General features: G+C 39.5%; 1 protein-coding gene across 2 annotated transcripts in view; it reads right to left on the reverse strand.

The window, feature by feature from the left end:
• SPAG16 (sperm associated antigen 16) overlaps window positions 1-23819 on the reverse strand; it is a 655515-nt gene that overhangs the window by 172730 nt on the left and 458966 nt on the right. For both annotated transcript variants that reach the window (XM_078379135.1, XM_072977750.2), the window contains one exon: window positions 13954-14080. In XM_078379135.1, coding sequence (XP_078235261.1) covers window positions 13954-14080 — 127 coding nt within the window. The remainder of the gene's footprint in view (window positions 1-13953; window positions 14081-23819) is intronic.

Genomic DNA, 23819 nt, shown 5'->3' on the forward strand with positions numbered 1-23819 from the left:
GTCCAAGTTTGATTTTTTTTCAGTCCAGTTTTAAAGCCACTACTTTTCGGAGTTGCACTGCAGTAATTACCCGACATACAGAAGGGTTGCTTTAAAAGATAATTCAACCTATTATAGAGATGTTCTGCTACATATGAGTCATTGATATACAATGATAGTGTCTTAAATAAAAATATTAATTTCTTTCTGCGTATGTGTCTTTTTAATTATGTGTTTATTCTCTTTGTGCCTTGTTTCGTATCTAAGGCTACTGCTGCTCAGAGCTCCGGAAAAATACTTAAGTATTAAAAAGTAAATAAATAATCAGGCAGGCTAAATAGAGTTCTAATCCTATTCTAAACTGAACATCTTGATAACTTGAATTAATGCAGTATGTCATTTTTGGCTTAATTACAAGACTGATAAAAAGTCTAGATGGATGGCTGCCAGCCTAACATAGTACACTCAGTTAAGTGTTATGGGAAATGGAGATGAACAAGGACTAAGAGTTGTGAGTTCCCATGTGAATAAAGTTAAATTACCTAGCATTATTTCCTACTGCATGGGAACAGGAATAAGGGAGTCATAGGGTGAAAACAGTTATGGATAAGTGTCTCTACCGACACAACAGTTCATGAAGTAAAGGCCTAGTGTAAAGTGTCTTGGGGAATCACTATTAACTATAGTAAAGCCTGCAACAAAAACACTTATTGCACTGAAAAGGATTCTGGAATAGACGACTGTTCAGGTCCCTTCCAACTGCAGTGGTATCCATATTTTGATGTGCTAAGCGCTAATTACAGAGAAAGCCTTGGTGCAAACAGAAAGCACTTCTGCTCATACAAGGGCAAGGCTCTCTGATTTCCACCAATTCTCCTTCCACCAATCCTCACTTTTGCTACATAACACACAATTCTGGCTAATATGATTATTTGTAATGATTTTGGAGTAATTTCAATGGGCTGCAGAAAGCACCATTCTGTTTTTGATTGTTCATTATAAATTTTGTCTTTATGATGTATATTCTCTGTCCAGAAAAGCATAAGGCAGAACACTGGGAGGGAGGATATGTCACTACATTCCATGAAATTTACCCAAACTTTCAGGCAGAAGCACTTGTTGGCTTCTCTCTTCACACAGGACTTGCCACCGTTATTTAAAACATTGTCTTCTCCCTGTTTACTCCTTTGTGCTTCCTCTGAAGGTATTTTGACTAGGATTTGATTTTACTTAAAAACAACAAAACTAGAGCTAAACAGGAGGCAGTGCACATTTATGGGCTTAAGCATAGTAAAGTGAGGAAGAGTTCCTTCGGCTAACACTACTAAAATTTCACAAAACATTTACAAATAGTTAAAAAAGTCAAGTACCTTGGAATATACTTAACTGCCAGATGTGTAACTATAAAAGAAGATAATTATATGAAACTATTTAACCAAATAAAAATAGACCTAGAAAAATGGAAAAACCTACAACTATCACTATTAGGAAGAACTGCAACAATCAAAATGAACATTTTGCCAAAGCTACTTTTTGTTGTTGTTTCAAACAGTGTCAGTGAAAATAGAGAAAAAATACTTTGACAATCTAAATAAAGTGATATTAAAATATATTTGGCAAGGGAAGAAAGCCAGAATCAAATTAAAAATGCTTCAAGAATCCAAGGAAAATGGAGGATTTGGTTTACCGGACTGGACCTTATATTACCAATCATCTGTTCTAACCTGGCTGAAAGAATGGATTACCCTGAAAAACAAAAGACTTCTGTATTTAGAAGGACATGATCTACAGTTAGGTTGGCATGCCTTTTTATGGTATCAGAAAGGTAAAACGCATAGGTATTTTCAAAACAACTATATTAGAAACTCCCTGTATATAATATGGGAAGAATGAAAATGAAAATGTACACAAAAATACCATGATGGGTTTCACCCATAGAAGCATTTGTCCATCCCAACCTTTTGAATTTTGGAAAAAATTCTGACTTATATAGATATTTTAGACATAGATAGGTGATTAAAGCCAAAATAAGATCCTACAGACCAGGGATTAGATGCATTGTGGTGGTCTATAATGCAAATACAATCAAGATATGAAAGGGACTTAAAATGTATGATTTTTATAAAGAGCAGACAACTTTTGACCAAGTAATGTTAGCATCAGATGATAAACGATGATTCAATGGGCACAAAATTTTGGATACAATATTGACTTTGAAAAATGGCAAGAGCTGTGGTCTAGAAACTATAAGATGACAATGGCAACATTCTATAAAGAGAATTTATATAAAATGTTTTATAGATGGCATTTATCTTCTGACAGATTGTCTAAGATGTATTCCAATAGGTCAAGTAAATGTTGGAAATGTCATAAAAAACTGGAACCTATTATCACCTTTGGTGGACTTGTGATAAAGCAAAAAACTTTTGGAACAAAATACATACATGGCTTGTTAAAATAATTAAAAAGTATGTAGACTTTAGGTCAGAGCTCTTTCTGTTAGGTATAATACCAGAAAGTGTAGATAAACAAAATGTATATTTAATATTGCATATTTTAACAGCCGCGAGGATTATATATGCACAGTACTGGAAAAAGGAAAGAACACCTACAAATCAAGAAATAATTTAAAAGATACTGGACTGTGCCGAAATGGATAGACTAACACTGAAAATCAAAGGAAAAGAAGATACAAAATATTATCAAACATGGGACTTGTTCTATCAATGGTTAGAAGGACGTTGTATAGATTAGGAGCGCAATGTGTATGGTAGTTGTTTTAACAAATGAATATAAGCTGTACTCAGGTGGCACGATGTTAAATCAACGTGCATGGATTTTATATAATAGAAAAAACTCAAAAAATTTTCACAAAACAATAGTCAGAATTTTATTGGTTATATACATTGCTGCAAGGGTAATGAACTACACAGCAGTGAATTGCCACTAAGTAACAAGTTGCTATTTTTATTCCTTGTTGCATGCCAAGTCATGTCATTGGCATGTGGGGAGGAATACATTTAGTGACTCTTTGACAACATGCAATTTGCAACTGTGATGTATACCACTGCACTTACACGGGTGTAAACAACAAATAGAACGTGTATGCCAAGATTGGGCTATAGCAGTACAAAGTTTTTTGACAACATTGCAATGCATAACTCAGGGTGGCCAGACTCACTTACAGGGCCCCTGTTTTACAGATTCTTAACAAATGAGGATACCAAATAATAGTGTCACTTTATTTCATTACCTGTAATATGGATTTAATAAGAATTTGAATTTTATTTGTATTCCAGAGTGGAATCCAAAGCATTGCTCACTGATACACATTTAAATATTAGTAAACAAAGACTTTCCTCCCCATGCCAGGAGTCCTAATGGCAGCTCAGTAGCAGAACATGTCCTTTCAATGTAGAAGATTGCAGGCTCAGTTCCTGTCATCTCTAGTTAGGGGCTCTCAGAAAGTGGGGCAAATGAAGGCCTCTGCCTGGTACCTCGGGCAGCCACAAAACAAGGATCAGAGGCAGCATGTATTCTTTTGATGTTGAAGTTTTTAGGATCAATCCTTGTAATTTATTATAAGTAAAAGATAACTGAGGACCATGTCACAAGTTATGACCCCAACAGAAACATATTGTAGACCGGTTCAGTTAAAATATCTTATGAAATCAAGCAGCAGAGCTACATGACACATACTCCCATAAGAGAACACACAGCTGATTTAAAAAATTGACCAGCATTTTAAATATTGCAATATTATGGATTAATTATGTGCAAGAGGAACACAAGAACTTTCAGGTGGATGGGCTTACTTTTGAAAAGCAGGTGATAGAGCTTTTCCTCCCAAAAGGGAGATATTATCTTTGATGCCTACTTCAGTCAGCATCTGGGTGCTCTTCACCAACTCAGTTGACAACAGGAAGGCCTGCAGCTGTCAAACCTTCCTTGTGAGCTTCCCAGAGGTATCTGTTTCCTGTGACTAACTTTAAAAACAGGAAATTGGACTAGATGGCCCCTTTGCCATATCTGATGGGGCTCTTCTTATGGCTTCCCAGTTCACCTCAGTGGTGGGGGACACAGCTATATACACCAAAGGCAGGTTTACTTTCATTGGACACACAGAATACTGAAGGGAGTTCACTGGCTCAGTATCCTCACCATGTGTTCAACTGAAGTGTAGATGGAATTCTTGATGGACGTGTCCAATTAAACTTATTGCTCTGTATTTCATATCAGTGGATATGATGCTCAATTGCCATTCTTTATCGAAATAGTCTGAGTTCGTCAAGATTTTCTTTCTCAAACATTCATTCCCAGACACAACTAGGTGCTTTACTAGACTTCTTAAATAGATGTAATCTGTTGAAGTATTATTATTCCCTTTATTATCAGATGAATACTATTATCAGATTAATTTGGTAATATAATATGCTGTAAATCCTTCCTTTTATTACATTATATGACTGAAGGCAATTGATTCCCTGTTTTTAATATAATGGAATAAGATCTACTTGGTGCAGAGAAGCTGTCTAAGCTGTTGATCTTTTAAAAAAGAAAAAGAAAAAGCTTTCACGGAAGAAAGGATAAGATGACCTTCAAGGATCTATAGTGTCTGATTGTCTGCAGTAGTAAACTAATCACAAGATGAAGCTCTTGAATCTGAGCCAGGCTTCAAGATGAAACTGTGTAGCTTTCAGTAGGATAGGATGAAATTTTCATCAAATAATTGGAAATACACCCAAAATAGGAAATTACTAATTGCAGCTAGGATGAATCTAACACTAAGAATGAATGCAGCAAATGCAATGTAAATAGGAATGTATTTTTGTCACTTCCCATGCTTTCCATTTTCAAATGCTTCACTTAGAGCAAGTGTGATTTTAAAGCTCCTTTAGAAAATAAGCTTATTATAGGATTCGCTGTCTCATTAAATATGAGATCAGGCCCATACCACTGGCAGTAATCAAAACCTCTATCACTTTCAGCCTTTTAAAGCCACACGTGCAAAGGTCAGAAACTGTGAGGATATTTCTAAACTTTCATATTTAGGACAGTGTTTTCCCATTAATTTGCTTCTGGCTGAAATTCAGTGCAGCTGCAGCTGCTGCCATCTTCACAAAGAATACTACTAAGCAGCAACCAAATGATGCCAGACACAACTGAGGGCCTGCAACCAGCAGCACATATCGTGTAGTGTGGCCCTCAGATGTACCACAGTGGCTTCCAGAACTCTTCCAATATGTCAGAATCATGCAACCTTTGTGAGATAAGAACTCTAAATTCTACTGTTTTGTTATCACAACTGTCAGTGCTATTAAAGAAGTTCATCTTGGTGCATTCAGGAAAGGGAAGCATTTGTTTCTCATAAAGCGAATATTAATGAGGCTACTATTTTCAAAGTGTGGCAAGCTCCAATCAAATCTATGCAGTTCCTTACTGCTTTGAAGCAAAAAAAAAAAAAAAAAAAAAAAAAGAGGAGTCATTTATGCAAGTATAAGATATTTCAGTTTGCATGTGATCTGGAGTCAGTGTTTTCCATTTATCTCCCTCAGCCATCCCCAGTAGCCTCTATGGCACATCAGAGGATCTACCACTAAACCTTAAGAACATTTTTTTTCTGGAGACTGCAACAAGGTGCAGTTAGAATGGAGATGGGAAACTTCCATTTTATATTCAGGACAACAGACACAATTCTCTGAATATAAGAGTCATCAACTCTTACGTGTTTTCCCTGTCAGCAGATTGTCCACTCTAGGCCACAAATAAAGACACATCTGCTATAAAAGGACTGAGGTACAAACAGGAATCCAGGATACTTTCCATTATTTTCTCACAAGGAGGCATCTTGCGAACTCTGAAGCCGCTTTGATTAACAAGCAGTGCACAGAAAGAAAATTCCACTTTAGAACACACCACCACTACTTTTCACATGGCTTCCAGGCATCTGATTCACAGAACACAGGCCATCAACTGAAGGCATTGCTTAATCCCTTGATTCCCTTGATTCCACAGCAAGTCCTGGCTCTCAAGTGGAGGGGATGGGGTACTGCTGTGCTCCCTACTTTCAACAACAGACATAAATGACGATGCATGTCAGTTATGAAAATAACTCAGCTAAACCCTTTAAAAGGAAAAGGAAAACAAAACTCTGCAATAAGTCTGCTGGAGACTGTGAAAATAAAAGCTTGGATTATGGCTCTGTTTATGATGGAAAGATGGCACAGACTGTTGAGCGGAAGACATAAATGCTAACTATTCTCTGGAGACAGAATCCAAGGAAGGAAGGAAGGAAGGAAGGAAGGAAGGAAGGAAGGAAGGAAGGAAGGAAGGAAGGACATCAAACACAAGGAAAAGCATCTTTAACTCTGTGAATCTGACTAAATCTGCTGGCAGTTTATTTTTCTGCAAAGTACTTAAGTAAATTGCCCAATGACCCATCCAGACACAGTACAGCTGTATCGCCTAATTGAGTACCTAAGCAGTCATTTTCCCCTACTCCACTTGCCTATTTGAACCCTCTTTTCCCACCCTGCTTTAATTTACAAAGCAAAGTGGGATGTTGCACTGCCATTTTCTCTAACTACAATTAGCCCCAGAAGCCAAAAAGAAACACCATGTTTCAAGCAGGCAGTGTGTGTGTGAGAGAGAGGGGAGGCAGGGGGGGGGAGTATTCACAGAGCAACTGGCAAACTTTTGGTCTTAAGAGCAGGAGTGTAAAAATGTCAACCAGACTACAAAGCTGCTCAAGACAGCAGCTTCAAGAGGGCTTACATCACCTCTCACAGACATGTACCACCAGTTTCTGGACTTTTGTCTACAATATATATTTTTTTGCACTATCCATGGAGGAGTTGCGCTAAGCCTGAAGAAATGGAATTTTATCCATGAAAGTTCACAATTTGTTTATTTTTTTTAGTGGTCCAATAAAAATTACACCCACTCTTACATTTCTGTAAAGATGAAAGTGTAAATGTAGTGTTAAAACCAGGAATTCCATAAAGGGAAAGGAGGGAATTAGTACATGAAAGAGGAGATGGCAGAAGTACATGTCCCAACAAGGCTTTAAACAATATTTAGGGACCACAATGCACTGGCTCTCAGGGCAATCCAGAATTCATCCCCATGTTGGAAACCTTTCATCTCAGAAAAGTGCCCATCCTCAGTCAACAGCACAAAGGTTTAGGAGCTCTGCCAGTACAAAAAAGCTTGGGAACAGTTGGAACATTATATAATAGATTTAGAATCCATAGTCCCTGGGGCTCATATGATATTAATGGGGTATTTTAATGCAAGAATAAGTTCCAACAATGATGCATTTGTTTCATCTAGTTCCTGGTGCTTAGGTAATATAGAGAACTGTGTCTTTAACTGTGATAGAAGCTCAAAAGACCTAAGGATCAATTATGGTAGCATATGTCTGACACAAACGACAGGCACCTTGGTCTTTCTATTCTGAATGGAAATAATTATTTTGACAAATGTGCAGAATTTACTTCTGTGTCTGGGCATTGTAGCAGTGTTCTTGAGCATGTGCTAATTTCCTCTTCTTTATCTAATCTGGTGAAGGATTTCTCAGTTGGAATTCGTATTAAAAGTGATCATTCACCACTAACGCTAATCATGTCAGACACCTAGAGTGGTCAATATGACCAGATAGGTGGGGTATAAATGGAATAAATAAAATAAATAAATAAATTACCTCAGTACGCATGGCTTCAGAACATGTGTATGGAGATCAAACCTTAACACTAAGTTACAAATGTTTCCATTGATCAGAGGATATAAACATGAAAGTTACCAGGCTATTAAAATCTACATTGGGTGAAGAATTGAAAATTTCAGTTTTAGCAGCTACTGAAACTACCACTACTTTATATAATAATTGTTATTGGTTCCAGTCATAAATTTTGAAGTGTTTTGAGAAAGAATGCGCCCAAGTAGTTTGATAAGGAATGTTATCCAGCTAAAAAATGCCGGAGAGATGTATAAAAGCAATATAGGAAAGTGCTAACATTTGGGAGGAATGTTTCTCTAAAATCTTTGCTGAGACAAGAACACAACCAATGGAAAAATCAGTTGTTTGGGATATAAATAATATGCCAAATGAGAACCAGTAACCCTGGCTGAAATAAAGACCGTAATCTCCTGCCTGAAAATTGGAAAGGCTCCAGGACCAGATATAATTCCACCTGAAATTTTGCAAACTAACATATACTGGTTGGTACCTCTCTTAGCACACTTATTCACTCATGTCAACAACACTGGCCACCAGCCCCGGACATGGCCAGAAGCTATAGTGATATCAATCTTTTAAAAAGGATCAAACGCTGGGATCTCATGAGTTTTGACTGTTACTCTTGAGCCGCAGGCTGCGGAGCCTGCAGCTCAAGAGGCCGGAAGCGATCCTTGCGCAGGCGATGTGATGACACATCACGTCGCCTGCGCGGAAAAGGGAGGACATGTCCTGCTTTTTAAGTGAAAATCCTGCGTCTGGCAGGCAAAGCTAAAAAGCTTTAAAATGTCCGGCATTTCTACCTGAAAATGTAAATCACCTCTCCCTCCCTCCTTGGTTGTAAGGCATTTGTAAATCCTCCCGGCAGCGGCTTGTAAATCCTCTGTTCTGATGGTTCTGATCGGAGATAAGCCAGTTTAATTGGTCCCCCACTGTGCAACAGAGCCGGGGCAATCAGTGACTGCTTCCGGGGGAGGTGACTGAGAGCACGAGGGAAACTTCAATCAAGGAGGGAAGAAAGGTGCGAGAGAGCTTGACAGAGGCTTGTTTAAAAGTAAGATTGGGGAAAATTTAGGGAGGGAGCGAGGATGTATGTGAGTGAGAAAGAGACTTAGTTTTATAAAATCATGAAAAAAAGGTTGTGACTGCAAGGGAGAGACGGCTCAAAGGTGCGAGGGAGGGATGGGTAGAAATGGACATGAGAGGAAATGGACATAGTGAAGTGAAGCAACTGATTGACCACTGAGGAAGGGTTTGTATGTCAGATGGAGGGAGAGGGAGAGGGAGAGACATACACACACAGAGAGAGACTTGACTTTTTCATAAAACCATGGAAAAAGGAACATTGCAAAATTTAATCGCCGTTGCATTTAGCTCGGCTGAGAACAGCAAGTATTGCAAGGTAGTAGTTGTACAATTAGCTGTTTAAATAATATTCTTTGGTATTTTGAAAAAAGCCTCCATTGAATTTATTTTTATTTTTTAACATGACTGTTTCTTGGACAGTTCACTAAGAGACGTTTATTGGCAGGAATTGTAATAAAATTGTATTGATTGTGGGTTTAATGTGGATTTAAATGAAACATTCAATATGTCCTCCTTTGTCCTCCTTTTTGTCTTTCTATGTCCTCCTTTGTCCTCCTTTTTGTCTTTCTATGTCCTCCTTTTGGTACCAATGTATCTGGCAACCCTACCTGCGCGGGATAGAAGACTGTCAGAGAGGAAGGCCGTGGGGAAACGGAGGACAGGTGAGTTAGCTCAGTGTCGGGGTTTTTTTCCTTTCCCTCTCTGCGGTGAATGAATTACAACGCTCACATAGTTAACTACCTAAAAAGTTTAGTGAGTTAACTATATCAGCCTTGTAGTTCATTCACCGCAGTGCCTCACCCAATGGGGGCCTATTACTACCCACAAATTGGGGGCCTATTACTACCCACCCCTGAACACAGTTCAGATTTTTCATGTGGGCCCCTACAGAAACTAATTGTCCACCCCTGCTCTGGGTGGTGGTGCTCATCCCCGTTTCCAAGTCATAGAGCCAGCGTTGTCAGAAGACAGTTTCCGTGGTCACGTGGCCAGCGCGACTAGACATGGAATGGCGTTACCTTCCCACTGAGGTGGTACCCATTTATCTATTCTCATTTTTACATGCTTTCGAACTGCTAGGTTGGCAGGAGCTGAGACAAGCGACGGGAGCTCACTCTGTCATGTGGATTCAAACTGCTGATCTTTCGACTTTGCAGCCCAGAGGCTTTGCGGTTTAACCCGCAGTGCCACCACGGTGTTTACCATCACAATTTCATGGACCGAAATTGGCAGAAACCAAGGTTCCTTTGTTGCTCTAGGCAGACAATGCTCTTCTTATGTTGCTCTTGCAAATAGATCTTAAACAACATTTACATGTTTTTATGGGCTACTGTAAAGATAATTTGCTACCAATTAATTTTAGGAAAACCAAGATCATGGCTTTGTCTAGATGTACTCAGGTGAACAAGTGGTTGATGGATAGCACATCGAGCAGGTAAAAAAGTTCAAATACCTTGACACTGTTTTTAGCTCCTCTCTCTCTTGGACCAGCCAGAACCAGTCAGCAGTGCAGATGACACAGAATACAAGTAAAGCAGTGCTTTGGTTTTTTTTTTTTTTAAACTAAGGGGGCACATTTTATTCCTGCTGCATTGTAGGTAGTTGAGGCCAAAGTTTTATCTCCACTGCTATATGATATAGCAATATGGATTCAAGGTTTTAATTCAGTTCTTGAAAGCATGCTCTCAAATCTCTTGTGCTCTGTTTTTGGAATGCCCAGGTATGCCTCATCTGCAGGACTATGATTAGAGGTGGGCCTCATATCTGTAAAGTGTAGAGGCTGATCTTTTGCCTTTCGTTATTGGTCAAAAGTTGTATATGCAGAGCCATCCTTAGGTTACCTTTACCTCTTGCAAAAAGATATTTTTATTAGTTCTTGGTTTAAAGCAGGGGTGTCCAACCTTTCACCTTCCCTGGGCCACATTAGAATATGAAATTTTGGTTTGGGCCACACATACATTTGGTTTGGGCCGCATGGGGGGGCAGCCCTAGCTGTCCTCTGCAGCCCCCCTCCAAGTGCGCTTACCGGCAGCTGCAATCTCAGACAGCAGAGGCTGCCAGCTTCGACTCCGGCAGCTTTATGGGGCCGGGAGGGGGTCCACCTATTGATGGGGATGGTGCAATGCAGTCACGCAGGCCCCCTGTCCCCTCCCCTCCCCCTCCTTCCTTCCTTCCCTCTCTCCCCCTCTACTGTTGTGACATGCCCCAGCCACATTCCAGCCGCAAGTGCGGGCAGTGTAACTTGAAACTTTGGAATTTCTTTTAAAATAAAAAATTGCACTGGGCCGCATTACAAGCTGACCTGGGCCGCATGCTGCCCTCGGGCTGCAGGTTGGACAAGCCTGGTTTAAAGGATCTGTAGCCAGATAACACCTACTAGGCTTTTCTATGGCCCTTCTCTAAACAGAGGATCATTTTACTATAAAATCCATTTTAGAAAAAAGAATCAAATACATGAACTTGCAATATTCCCTATCAAAGGCCCATGGATCTTGTTTGCCAATATATCTTGGCCTAAATTTTGAGTTCCCAAAGCATGATCTGTATTTGGATAAACTTACAGTCCCCAAATACTGGCATGCTTTCTCCAGGGCCAGATTCAACTGTCTCCCTTCTGCAATACTGGAAGGGTGATATTGCAGCATCCCCTAGGAGGATTGGCTGTATGCTTGCGGAGATGAAGTGGCTGAGTCTTTGTCACACATCCTGTTTGAATGTAGCCTTTACAGAAATTATCATAACAGACTTTGTCCTGTTATGTGAAAATGTCCTGGAAGGCCATTTACATGGTATTTAGACTATTTGTTGGCAGGTATAAACAAAACAGTTACAGAATCTGTATCTAAGTTCCCATTTTCTGTTGTAAGATCTCATTAAAACACTTTTTAATCTAACTGACTACTTTCTTCTAAATGGGCATGTTTTTAATAATTATCTTTATTTTGTTTTTATTGTTGTATTGTTTTAACTTGGCTCTGTGACTGCATAATAAAGAATGAAATGAAATGAAAAATTTTAGGAAACTGGTCAGAAGCCAGTTTGAATGTCTAAACATTCAAAAGTTACTAAAAAAGTTTCTACAGTATATTTCCTGGTAGTCTGTGACTGTATTAAACTGTACTTTCTCCGGTCCATTCAATTAGCTTGTCATTTTTATGTAGCATTTTCTTACTGTGTCAGCTCTGGATTTTATGCAAATGATGGGAACGTTCTGCCTATTTACATTATTTAGAGCTGATAAGATTTTTATGTTGCAATGATTCCAAGTGGCTCAAAGTAGTACTATGGCATTTTTCAGGGATTTGAATCCAGGGACATCCATTTTTTTATATACAGAGGAAGGAAGTCAAAATTTCTCAAATTTTATTGCTTCTAGTTTACATCTAGATTTTGGTAATGATGCAGATTTCAAAATGTACAAACGGGGGAAGCAAATTTGTTAAATTTTTAAATTTGTATTACTTTTGCACCACAGCACATAGGTGAAACCTAGAGAGAGAGAGAGAGAGAGAGAGAGAGAGAGAGAGAGAGAGAAGCAAAATACTTTGAGAATACAGAGAAGTAAAACTGTGACAGATTGTGAATGGTGGGCTGATAAAAAAACAAGGGGGCAAAGGAGTAGAGAATAAAATATGTGGGGGGGGGAGAATAGATATCAGCTGGTCCTGCTCTGATTTTTAAAAAATGGTACACCATAGCACAAAAGTGAAAACTAGGATTAGACAGTGTTGGGACAAAAATCTGAAGTTTTGAGAATGAGGAAGGAAAGAAAGAGTGATATAGATGGGGAAAAGGTAGATAAGGTATCAGCTATTCCTGTGTCTGGCCTTTAAAAATGTATTAACTTCTGCACCACAACACTAAAATGTAAACTAAAACTAATAAAACAAAATAAACCTCGTACTTTGAGTGCAGTAACTTTTATTGAGTATGTAGACTACCGAGTTTTATATAAAGCAAAAGCTTCAGGTGAACTGGGAGGTTCTTCACTGAACAAGTAAATTAAATTACCAGCAGAATTATGAGGGATGCAGAAAGAATTTCAACACACACACAAAAAAGAGAGGTGGCACTCTCCTTTTGCACTGCTTTCTTCACATTGAGTATATCTCTCTGTGTGTTTTTTTTTCAGAATAAAGACTCAGAAATAACAAAAGGCAAAAATACTCTTCATTCAATTACTCCAATTCCACATTTATGAAATAAAGTTAAACTAAAGCATGTGTATATTTGCAAGGACACCTATGTTTATCCAAATGATTGCTCAGCTTTAGGAATGGAGATTAATGTCTCACATAAAATGCATTTATTCTATTTGTACACCAGCTACTTTTAAAAATAAAAGGAAAATCTTTCACAATACAGGTGACATGTTATAAATAGCTGAGAATGCAAAAATGGCTGTGCTATACATATATTTCATTTCCTCGTGAGTTGCAGACCATCCATTATGGAACGAATGAAGTCAGCTGTAAGAGCAATAATATTTTTCATGGGTGGCTTATGAATACTTGGCAGAAGAGAGGGGGAATAGACCATGAATAAAGTATGTATAAAAACTGTATGTTTTCTGTGAGTTTATGCTGTTTTAAGCATTATTCATTTTACTTAATAGGAAACACATTTAAGATTATCAATTTATTCGTCATGTCATAGATCTCTTTTACACATCCAGTAAAATAAGGTGGTGGGATGTGCTGAACCATGTTAAACTGTGGCCAAAGGGTAGAAGTCAATCGCTTTTGAATAATTCGCAATATCCCTTCAAATAGGAAATCAGCATTGCAGGAAGTGTTTTGGGCTAAACTCCCTCTCCTTAATGTGTTTTATTAATCCCCCCCCATTTGTTTACTTCAACACTGAAAATAGTTTTCAGACGTTATATCCTCGAACTGCACTCTGGTACTGCACCTATGATACCACAAACCTGGTTTCACTGTTGTGATCTCTCTCTCTCTCTTTTTCTTAAACCCTCATATGTGGGAACTCACCTTGAATAATGTGCTAAATTAATAAATTAAAGATAGATATAAATTAGCTTGTTATCAATGGGCTCTCAATATTTCAGCACTGTGGCAAATCATTTTAAAAGAAAGGGAAGAGAAGACGAAAAGAAAAAGATTCAAAGCCTCCAGTTGTAAGGAAGATCTTACCAGATGGGTCAAAAGTGACGTGGTTGCCAGGATGTGGTCCTGCATCAATTGATACCATAGGTACTCCCTTTCGAATGTCCCACAGTTTCAACACACCATAAGAATCACAGGAAACAATAGTATCGCCCTGTAAAAGAGGGCAGAAATGTTATTGAGTGTAATATAAAGGAAACCATGACTAAATAACTTCATTGATCTCCCATTTGCATTACATTTCTGCGTTAAGAAGCATATCCTGAATGGCATTTTAAAATCTTCAAAAATTATATGCACAAGAAAACCAGAAATCTGTTCAAATTTGTCACACTAATTGGAACTGAAATGACAAATGTAATATGCACAAAGCTTTTAACTGCAAATAGATTTGGCACTAGTTTTAAATGGTGTAATGATTTTTGACACAAATGAACAAAAGAATCCAGAGTTTCTGGAGCATCCTACATTTGTGCATATATATCACATTACATTAATATTAGCTATGAAGGGTAGAGTGGGTTACTGCACTTTTTCGCATAAGCAACAACTTGTCTCTTAAGATTCTCTGTTCTGACTGAATCAGTGGTTGACCCAAGGCTTCAAAAGAAAGGAGGTAGCAGGGTTTTCCTGTGCTTTTTTCCCCTTCAGCTCCTTGCTTCCTCTGGCTGGGAGAAAAGTTCAGGTTAGTATTCTCCTTAGTCTTCCCCTCCTTCCAAAACTAATAGGCAGCTGGCTGTCCAGACACACTCATTTCCTGGTTCACTTCATCTTGATAGTCCCAAGAAGACTTCAACCTTGGCTGTGCTTTGTATTGCAAACCTGCTAACCTTGTGCTCTGTTCCTCCTTGCTCTCTTGCATACATGCCTGTATAGATAAAACTTTATTAAACCCAAATTATAATAAAACCCAAACTTTTGTATTTTCCCCACAAGGTTTACTGTGTGATCAAACAATTGTACAGTTGAAAGTATGTGAAGGGTCAACTGGTCTAACCAATGCCAATGAAGAAAATCCAACATTTGCTTAAAAACCTCAAAAAAGAAAGCCTCTTCCAAAGTCAAATAGCTCTTAATGTCAAGAGGTTTTCCTTAATATTTAATTTAATTTAATATTTAATGTAGGAGAGATCTTAACCATTCTCCAAGAATTATCAAAGATTATATAAGGAGGCTTACATCTCTAAATCCTTTTAATATCCTTGGATGTAGTTCATCTGGTATTGTTTCTTGGCAATTTGCGCCTCTTTGCATCTCTTATTGCTGTTAAAGCTCAGCTCAGCTAAAAGCTCCCAGTTTTCTTCATATGTTCCCCACTTCCTTTTCTAATTGCAATTGTTCATGGCCATGCCCTCAATATCTCACTTTTTCAACACTTCCACCCATCATGACCACTCTTCTATTTGAAATTTCTGATAGTGGGATCTCACCTGGAATTTTTTTAAAGCTTATTGAACTTTCTTAAAGTCCGGAATGCACAACCCACTATCCTCAGACCTCCCTCTCCTCAGGAAAAAAAAACCCTCATATTCCGGTAATTTCTATTCAGGATTCCTAATATATCTGCATTAATGAGCAGTTCCTCTCTGTCATGGAGGATACAGCCCAAGACAGTGGATCCCCTTGTCATTTCTTTCACTTTTGGGAATATGAACTTGTCAGCAGGGAAGATGAGGAAATTTGTTGACCTCACATTTGCGGCCAATATTTATTGAACTTCCAATAAATAACAGGGTTGCATTACCACTCATCCATTGTCTTTGAATGTCTGGCAATCTGTTCGCAGAGGACATAATCCAGCAATCTGGCTGGGATGTTGGTAGCAGACCCTCTCACTGGTGTTTCTATCTGCTTTCATTTCTGACTAAATGCTCTCCATCAACTTCCATGCTTCTTGTCATGGCTTTTCTCCCCATGAACTCTGAGGAGTTCTTGAGTTCTTTGCACTAACAACAGGACACTGGTGGGTGTAAGCCTGATGAAGTGAGCCCTGAACCACAGCATCTTTGACAACAGGGGACACCTCTGCTGCGCTTCTGCCACTGCCAGTGTGCTCCTTGGTCACTGCCACCATCCAGCCACACAAAACAAATATTAAAAGCAGGTGTGTTCTTCAAGTGGTTTGGTTCCAGCTTGCAGTAACCTGCAGTAAAAATCTTACTCTGAGTTATCTGCAAACCTGTAGTTCCTACCAGTATTTTCAATATGCAATAAACAGAACTGGCCACTTGAAGGGCCCAGTGAGTATCTTCCAAAGAATGCACTGGGAATGGTAACAGGTCAGCAAGAAGCAACAAACGAGTCACGTTAGCAGCTCGGGACAAATGGGAATGATGTGCTACTGATTCAAAACAGAACCTGAATGTTATTCAAGTGTGGACCATGAGCCTAGGAATGATCAAGCTTTCTTGAATTGATTCAGCAATTATACATTTTCCTCCCAGGGTAGAAAAACACATAATATTTCCAAGCCCAACTCAAAAATTGTCCAGAGTAAGCATCCAGAGGATAACATCTAATATGTATACTGGGCTTCGTTACTCCCAGCATACTGTTAATCAGCATACAAGGGGTGGGGAATACACGGAAAATAGGTAAGAAAAAGCTTTTCTCTACACCATACACCACTTAAGTAGGGGGGCAGGTCTTTCCAGGTTGATGGGGATAGCTTTGGAAGGCAACCAGAACAGTTACATGAAGTTATTTTCTGGCCTGGGTTTTGATTTGAGGTACCTTTGTCAGGAACTTTACATGAGACAATGTGACAATTTAAATTGTTTTACTGTTCACTGCGTTTACTTAAAATCAGGGAGGCTGCATTTAAAAAGATTTTATTTTATCTTATCTCATTTTAGTTGTGGTTGGCAAGATTTTAGCTGAGACAAACCATTGTGATGTGACAATAACATCTGAGAATTCTCCAAACCCTGGGAAATATTGCTCTTGCTCAGAAGACTAAACAAAAAAAATGAACAAACAAGAAGATGGGGAAAATTAAGCAATTTCTCTTGCTGAGTTTCTACAATTTGTGCAAAATTTGCAACTTTATGAAGCTACAGTACATACACACACACACAAACAGCAAGACACACAGAACAAGTGCAAGAGGACATGCGTATTGATCACAAAAACACAAACAACTCACTCAGTAGACTATTTTTAGTAGCTCATGAAATAAGACAACAGGTACCACAGTTCTGAATTTTGCTCATTGTACAGAATTAGCAAAAATCACCCTCAAAATGCAGAAATTCTTTGATATTGACAAAAAATTAAATCTTGCTACCTTGTGGCAAGGAGAAAAATCCTAGTGTTATTCTGTTTCATTGTGCGAGGACACATCACATAAGAATAATACATTACTAACAGAAACTCAAAGTGCCCTTGGGACCATGGAACCACTTGGACCATTCTTTTGATCTTGACCAGTTCCTATTGGCCAATACCTATGCCGTCAACAAAGCTGAAATGAAGTGATAACTTTTCAATATACAAGAGTAAAATATATGAAGAAATAGTGTTAACAAGGTACATCTTAAAAACTGCATTCCATTTTAAGCAAGAGAGATGGTGTTTTACTAGATAAGCATCTAAAGTTAGTGATAACAAATGGCCTTCTGTATCTGGCAACAGTTTGCCTTTTCCTACAACGCTGAAATCAGAGTCAAGGTTAATCATGGATGCTTTCTGCATCTCCACCATCATAAGTGCCACTGTTATCAAGGCCCACTGCCTTTTGAATTCTCTTCTACTGATGCTACTTGCAACACAGCCAATCGGTTTTTATACAACAACAACATAATGAAGCACTGAAGCAGTGAGATGTGTGATTTTGAAAGAGAATGAAATTAAATACAAGGCAAAAAGATCTCAAGTTCAAACTCCAGTAACCTAAGAGTAATGTTTTCTGGAATTATCTCTCTTCAGGGATATGTGCTCTCCATGAAAGAAGCATCAATTTTGATTTTCTGTATGGCCAATAATCAAATAACAGATGAATTACTGTTTCTATGAGAGAAATGTGGGACATTTGCACTTAGTAAAATAATCTTCTCAGAGTCCTTTTGTTTCATGGAGTTAGTTAAAGAATGGAGAGCTTGAATGTGGTCAACAATAATGTTTTTGAAAGGACAAAGAAATCACAAAAAATAACATTGGTTTACTTTTATAATGGCTTACTTCATAAAATAAATGACAAGAAATCAAAAATCTGGAATATATAACCACAACAGGCAGATACACATACAGCATATATGCATGTGTACTGTATAAAAAGATGCAATATTTTCAGTGTGGTTTAGTAAGTAAGGACTGCAACCAACATTGACAGGGCATTGGCTGAAAGCCTGTTTCTTAATATAGTAAGTCACACTAAAGTAGGCCAACTGAATTAGTGGGGACTTGGTGAGCCAATTCCTTACTGTTGTTTAGTCGTTAAGTCATGTCTGACTCTTCGTGACCCCATGGACCAGAGCACGCCAGGCCCCCCTGTCTTCCACTACCTCCCGGAGTTTGGTCAAAGTCATGTTGGTAGCTTTGGTAAAACTGTTAATCCACCTCATCCTCTGTCGTCCCCTTCTCCTCTTGCCTTCACACTTTCCCAACATCAGGTCTTTTCCAGGGAGTCTCCTCTTCTCATGAGAAGGCCAAAGTATTGGAGCCTCAGCTTCAGGATCAGTCCTTCCAGTGAGCACTCAGGGTTGATTTCCTTCAGAATGGGTAGGTTTGTTCTCTGCGGTCCAGGGGACTCTCAAGAGTCTCCTACAGCACCACAATTCAAAAGCATCAATTCTTTGACAGTCAGCCTTCTTTAAGGTCCAGCTCTCACTTCCATACATCACTACAGGAAAAACCATAGCTTTGACTATTCGGACTTTTGTTGGCAAGGTGATGTCTCTGCTTTTTAAGATGCTGTCAAGGATTGTCATCACTTTCCTTCCAAGAAGCAGGTGTCTTTTAATTTTATGGCTACTGTCCCCATCTGCAGTGATCGTGGAGCCCAAGAAAGTAAAATCTGTCACTGCCTCCATATCTTTCCCCTCTATTTCCCAGGAGTTGATGGGACCAGTGGCCATAATCTTAGTTTTTTTGATGGTGAGCTTCAGGCCATTTTTGTGCTCTCTTCTTTCACCCTCATTAAGAGGTTCTTTAATTCCTCCCCACTTTCTGCCATCAGAGTGGTATCATCTGCATATCAGTTGTTGATATTTCTTCTGGCAATGTTAATTCCGGCTTCGGATTCATCCAGTCCAGCCTTTCGCATGATGTATTCTGCATATAAGTTAAATAAGCAGGGAGTCAATATACAGCCTTGTCATACACCTTTCCCAAATTTAAACCAATCAGTTTGTTCCATATCAGGTTCTAACTGTTGCTTCCTGTCCCACCTATAGATTTCTCAGGAGGCAGATAAGGTGGTCAGGCACTCCCATTTCTTTAAGGATTGCCATAGTTTGCTGTGGTCCACACAGTCCAAGACTTTTGCATAGTCAATGAAGCAGAAGTAGATATTTTTCTGGAACTCTGTGGCTTTCTCCATAATCCAGTGCATTTTAGCAATTTGCTCTAATTCCTCTGCCCCTTCGAAATCCGGCTTGTACTTCTGGGAGTTCTTGGTCCACATACTGCTGAAGCCTTCCTTGTAGGATTTTGAGCATAACCTTGCTAGAGTGGGAAATGAGTGTAATTGTACGGTAGTTGGAGCATTCTTTGTCACTGTCCTTCTTTGGGATTGGGATGTAGACCGATCCTTTCCAATCCTCTGGCCACTGCTGAGTCTTCCAGACTTGCTGGCATATTGAGTGTAGCACCTTAACAGCGTCATCTTTTAAGAATTTAAATAGTTCAACTGGAATGCCATCACATCCACTGGCCTTGTTGTTAGTCATGCTTTCCAAGCCCCACTTCACTCTCCAGGATGTCTGACTCAAGCTCAGCAACCGCAGTATCTAGGTTGTCTAGGACATCCAGATCTTTCTGATATAATTCTTGCCACCTCTTCTTGATGTCTTCTGCTTCTGTTAGGTCCCTACCATTTTTATCCTTGGTCATGTCCATCTTTGCAAAAAAATGTTCCTTTAATATCTACAATTTTCTTGTCTCTCCTTGATATTCTTTGGAAGCCTACATTCAATTTTCTGTAATTTTCCCTAACTCCCTTGCATTTTGTTTCCCTTCTCTTCTCTACTATTTGGAAGGCCTCGTTGGACAGCCACTTTGCTTTCTTGTATTTCCTTTTCTTTGGGATGGTTTTTGTTGCTGCCTCCAGTACAATGTTACGAGCCTCCATCCATAGTTCTTCCAGCACTCTATCCACCAAATCGAGTTCCTTAAATCTGTTCTTCACTTCCACTGTGTATTCATAAGGGGTTTGGTTTAGATTATACCCAAGTAGCCCATTTCCCCCCTACTTTCTTCAGTTTAGGCTTGAATCTTGCTTTAAGAAGCTGATGATCAGAGCCACAATCAGCTCCAGGTCTTGTTTTTGCTGCCTGGATAGAGTGCTGCGGGCTAAACCGCAGAAGCCTTTGTGTGCTGCAGGGTCAGAAGACCAGCAGTTGTAAGATCAAATCCATGCGACGGAGTGAGCTCCCGTCGCTTTGTCCCAGCTCCTCGCCAACCTAGCAGTTCGAAAGCATGTAAATGCGAGTAGATAAATAGGTAACATCTCAGTGGGAAGGTAAACAGCATTCCGGGTCCAAGTCGCGCTGGCCACGTGACAACGGAAACTGTCTTTGGACAAACGCTGGCTCTACGGCTTGGAAACCGGGATGAGCACTACCCCCTAGAGTCGGACATGACTGACTAAAAATGTCAAGGGAAACCTTTACCTTTACCTTATAGAGCTTCTCCATCTTTGGCTGCAGAGAATATAATCAATCTTATTTCTGTATTGCCCATTTGGTGATATCCATGTGTAGAGTATCCTCTTGTGTTGTTGGAAAAGAGTGTTTGTGATTACCAGCTTGTTATCTTGACAAAACTCTATTAGTCTTTGCCCTGCTTCATTTTGAACTCCAAGCCAAACTTTCCTGTTGTTCCTTTTATCTCTTGACTCCCTGCTTCAGCATTCCAGTTCCTTATAAAGAGAAGAACATCTTTCTTTGGTGTCAGTTCTAGAAGGTGTTGTGAGTCTTCATAGAATTGTTCAATTTCAGCCTCTTCTGCATCGTTGGTTGGTGCATAAACTTGTATGACTGTGATGTTGAAAGGTGTGCCTTGGATTCGTATTGAAATCATTCTATCATTTTTGAGATTGTATACAGTACAGCTTTCCCCACTCTTGTGTTGACTATGAGGGCTAATTCATTTCTTCTATGGGATTCTTGCCCACAATAGTAGATATGATAATCATTTTAATTGGATTTGCCAATTCCCATCCATTTTAGTTCATTAGCTCAGGAGCTACTTGTACTTGTCCTCCGTTCTTTCTCAATAGCATGTTGGGCGCCTTCCTACTTGAGGGGCTCATCTTCCAGCGTCACATCTTTTAGTCTTTTGTTTCTGTCCATGGAGTTTTCTTGGCAAGGATACTGGAGTGGCTTGCCAGTTCCTGCTCCAGGTGGATTGTGTTTAGTCAGAACTCTCCACTGTGACCTGTCTGTCTTGGGTGTCCCTGCACGGCATAGCCCATAGCTTTTCCGAATTACTCAAGCCCCTTCGCCTCATCAAGGCAGCAATCTGTGAAGGGTGAGCCAATTCCTACACAAGTTCAATTGATTTAAATGGGAATACTCTAGTTGCAACTTAATGCACTGAAGTAAATTGCATCAAGAGTGGGTCCATTTGAATGGTTCAGTGGGCCTATACTTAGCAACAGGTATTCAGTCACTGATTAATCCAACCAAGTAATAAAAAAGCAAATACACAATAGCACTAAAATACTGCAAAAGGAAACATGTGTGCTGTAAACTACCATTGCCACTCCAGAAAAAAATGAAGACATACTGCTGGAACAGGGTATACAAAAACGTTGTTTATCCAACATGATCTATAGCCCCAGTCAGTGTTGTGCCTGAAAGTGTGAATGGCTAAATGAAATGGGTGGCAGGGACATGGGGATGGCTATAAGCCCATCTCCTGCACCTTCCCATTTGGAAGTAAACTTGACCTTCATATGTTCAGTGTGAAGTCTGCAGAAGTGCTTGCATGCCATCAACTGAATGTGGTTGCCATGCTCCAGTAATGGGGCAGGACCTTCAATTACAAGAATGCTGCAAGTGTTCAGCTAAATGCATGTGCAAGGATCTGTACAAGGAAGATATCTGCACTGAATGTGCAAAGATCTGCCTTATTTTCTGGTAGGTGGGGCCAGGGCTTATGTGTTTGCCCCAACCTCTGGCTTAGGCTTCTTAGCCATAGAAGGATTTCAACCCTTTATGCTTTCAGGCAGAATAGGATTTAGATCTGTATAAGCTGAATATCTGTTTTGCTGCAGAGAGTGGAATGAAGGGGACAGAAGGGGGGGCAGAGGCTCTGTTAGTGTCCAAAAGGATTATCAAGGAACACCAGTAAATAGAACCCTCCTCCACAGGTCTTGGAGGCAATGTAGAGGTCAGCACTGGCTAAGAAGCCCAGGCCAGAAAAGACACAGAAAAGTAGAGGAGCTGAGAAGTAGATTCAGCTGCCCAGTCCTGGATTCAGGCAGCCTGAGGTGCCTCACAAAACCAGGCACTTCCACTTAGCACTGCTATCCAATACATGTTCTGTTGTTTTGGCAGCTGTGTATGGCTAGGGGAACCCTTATTGGAACCAAGCACAGCCAAAGCTTGGGAGAGGCATTGGGTGAGCAGTCTGCTACACATACAACGTTAGGCACAACTCTTCTGGTCACCACATATTTCCTAACAAACATTTTTTAAAATCCCCAATAATGTTAACATTAAATGTTAATGGTAATGTTAAGCTTAGAGTCATTGTATAAAACACACCAAAGAGCTTGAATGAAGGAATTTTCTCCTGCTGACAAAATGGCAGATCACTGAATTATTAACAGTGATTATCAACAATCAAGATCAGATAATTCAAAAACAAGTAAATAAGGGTGTGTGCCCCTCTGGCCTTCCACCCACCACAAAAATCAGATATGAAGATTGTGACCCCAGAAAAGCCTCTGGGAGGCACAATTAGGCATTTAAATCCTCTCTCCCCATCCTAGGGATTTTTTTAGTATTAAAACAGGTTTAATTTTTCAGTGATTTCCAGTTTTAGGCTCCTTGGTACAGTTGTTATATTCCAGTTCTCCAAATCTAAATAAATATGATCTGACTATGAATATCAATCATCTTATCCTTCTGGGCAATCTCTCTGGCTTGGAGGCACTGTCTGACAGTGGCTCTGGTCCTTCCTAAAAGGAGAATTCAAACTCCTGTTCAACACCCGGGCTTCTGATCTGTGGCTTCCTTCAGTGTTCTGTTTTGTACATGGGATCACTAGGAGAGGCTGTCTGGAGTTTTAGGGTTTGATGTCACCAATATGTGGATGACACCCAACTCTGTTCTAACTTTCCATCTAAATCAGAGAAAGCTGTTTGATTTCCAGATCAATGTCTAATGTCAGTAATGGGCTGGAGGAAGACAAATACTCTGAAGCTTAATACAGACAAGGCAGGGGTGCTCCTGGTCCGTCAAAAGACAAATCATGGAATAGGGCTGCAGCCTATGCTGTATGTGGTTACATTCCCCCTGAAAACACATATTCACAGCTTGATTAATCACATAAAAAGGCTTGTTTCTACTCACAATACAACTGGTTGAAACTATTACTGCACATTTTTCCTTATATTTCTGGTACTCCAAGGACTAGCATTTTCAAAATGCTTCTGGACTTGGCAAAGTTGTCCTCCTGTGCCCTAAATCCAAGGAGATATTTGGATAAAGGCATTTTTTGTTAAG

This window comes from Pogona vitticeps, chromosome 1, assembly GCF_051106095.1.
Source record: "Pogona vitticeps strain Pit_001003342236 chromosome 1, PviZW2.1, whole genome shotgun sequence".
In the NCBI taxonomy this organism is placed as follows: Eukaryota; Metazoa; Chordata; class Lepidosauria; order Squamata; family Agamidae; genus Pogona; species Pogona vitticeps.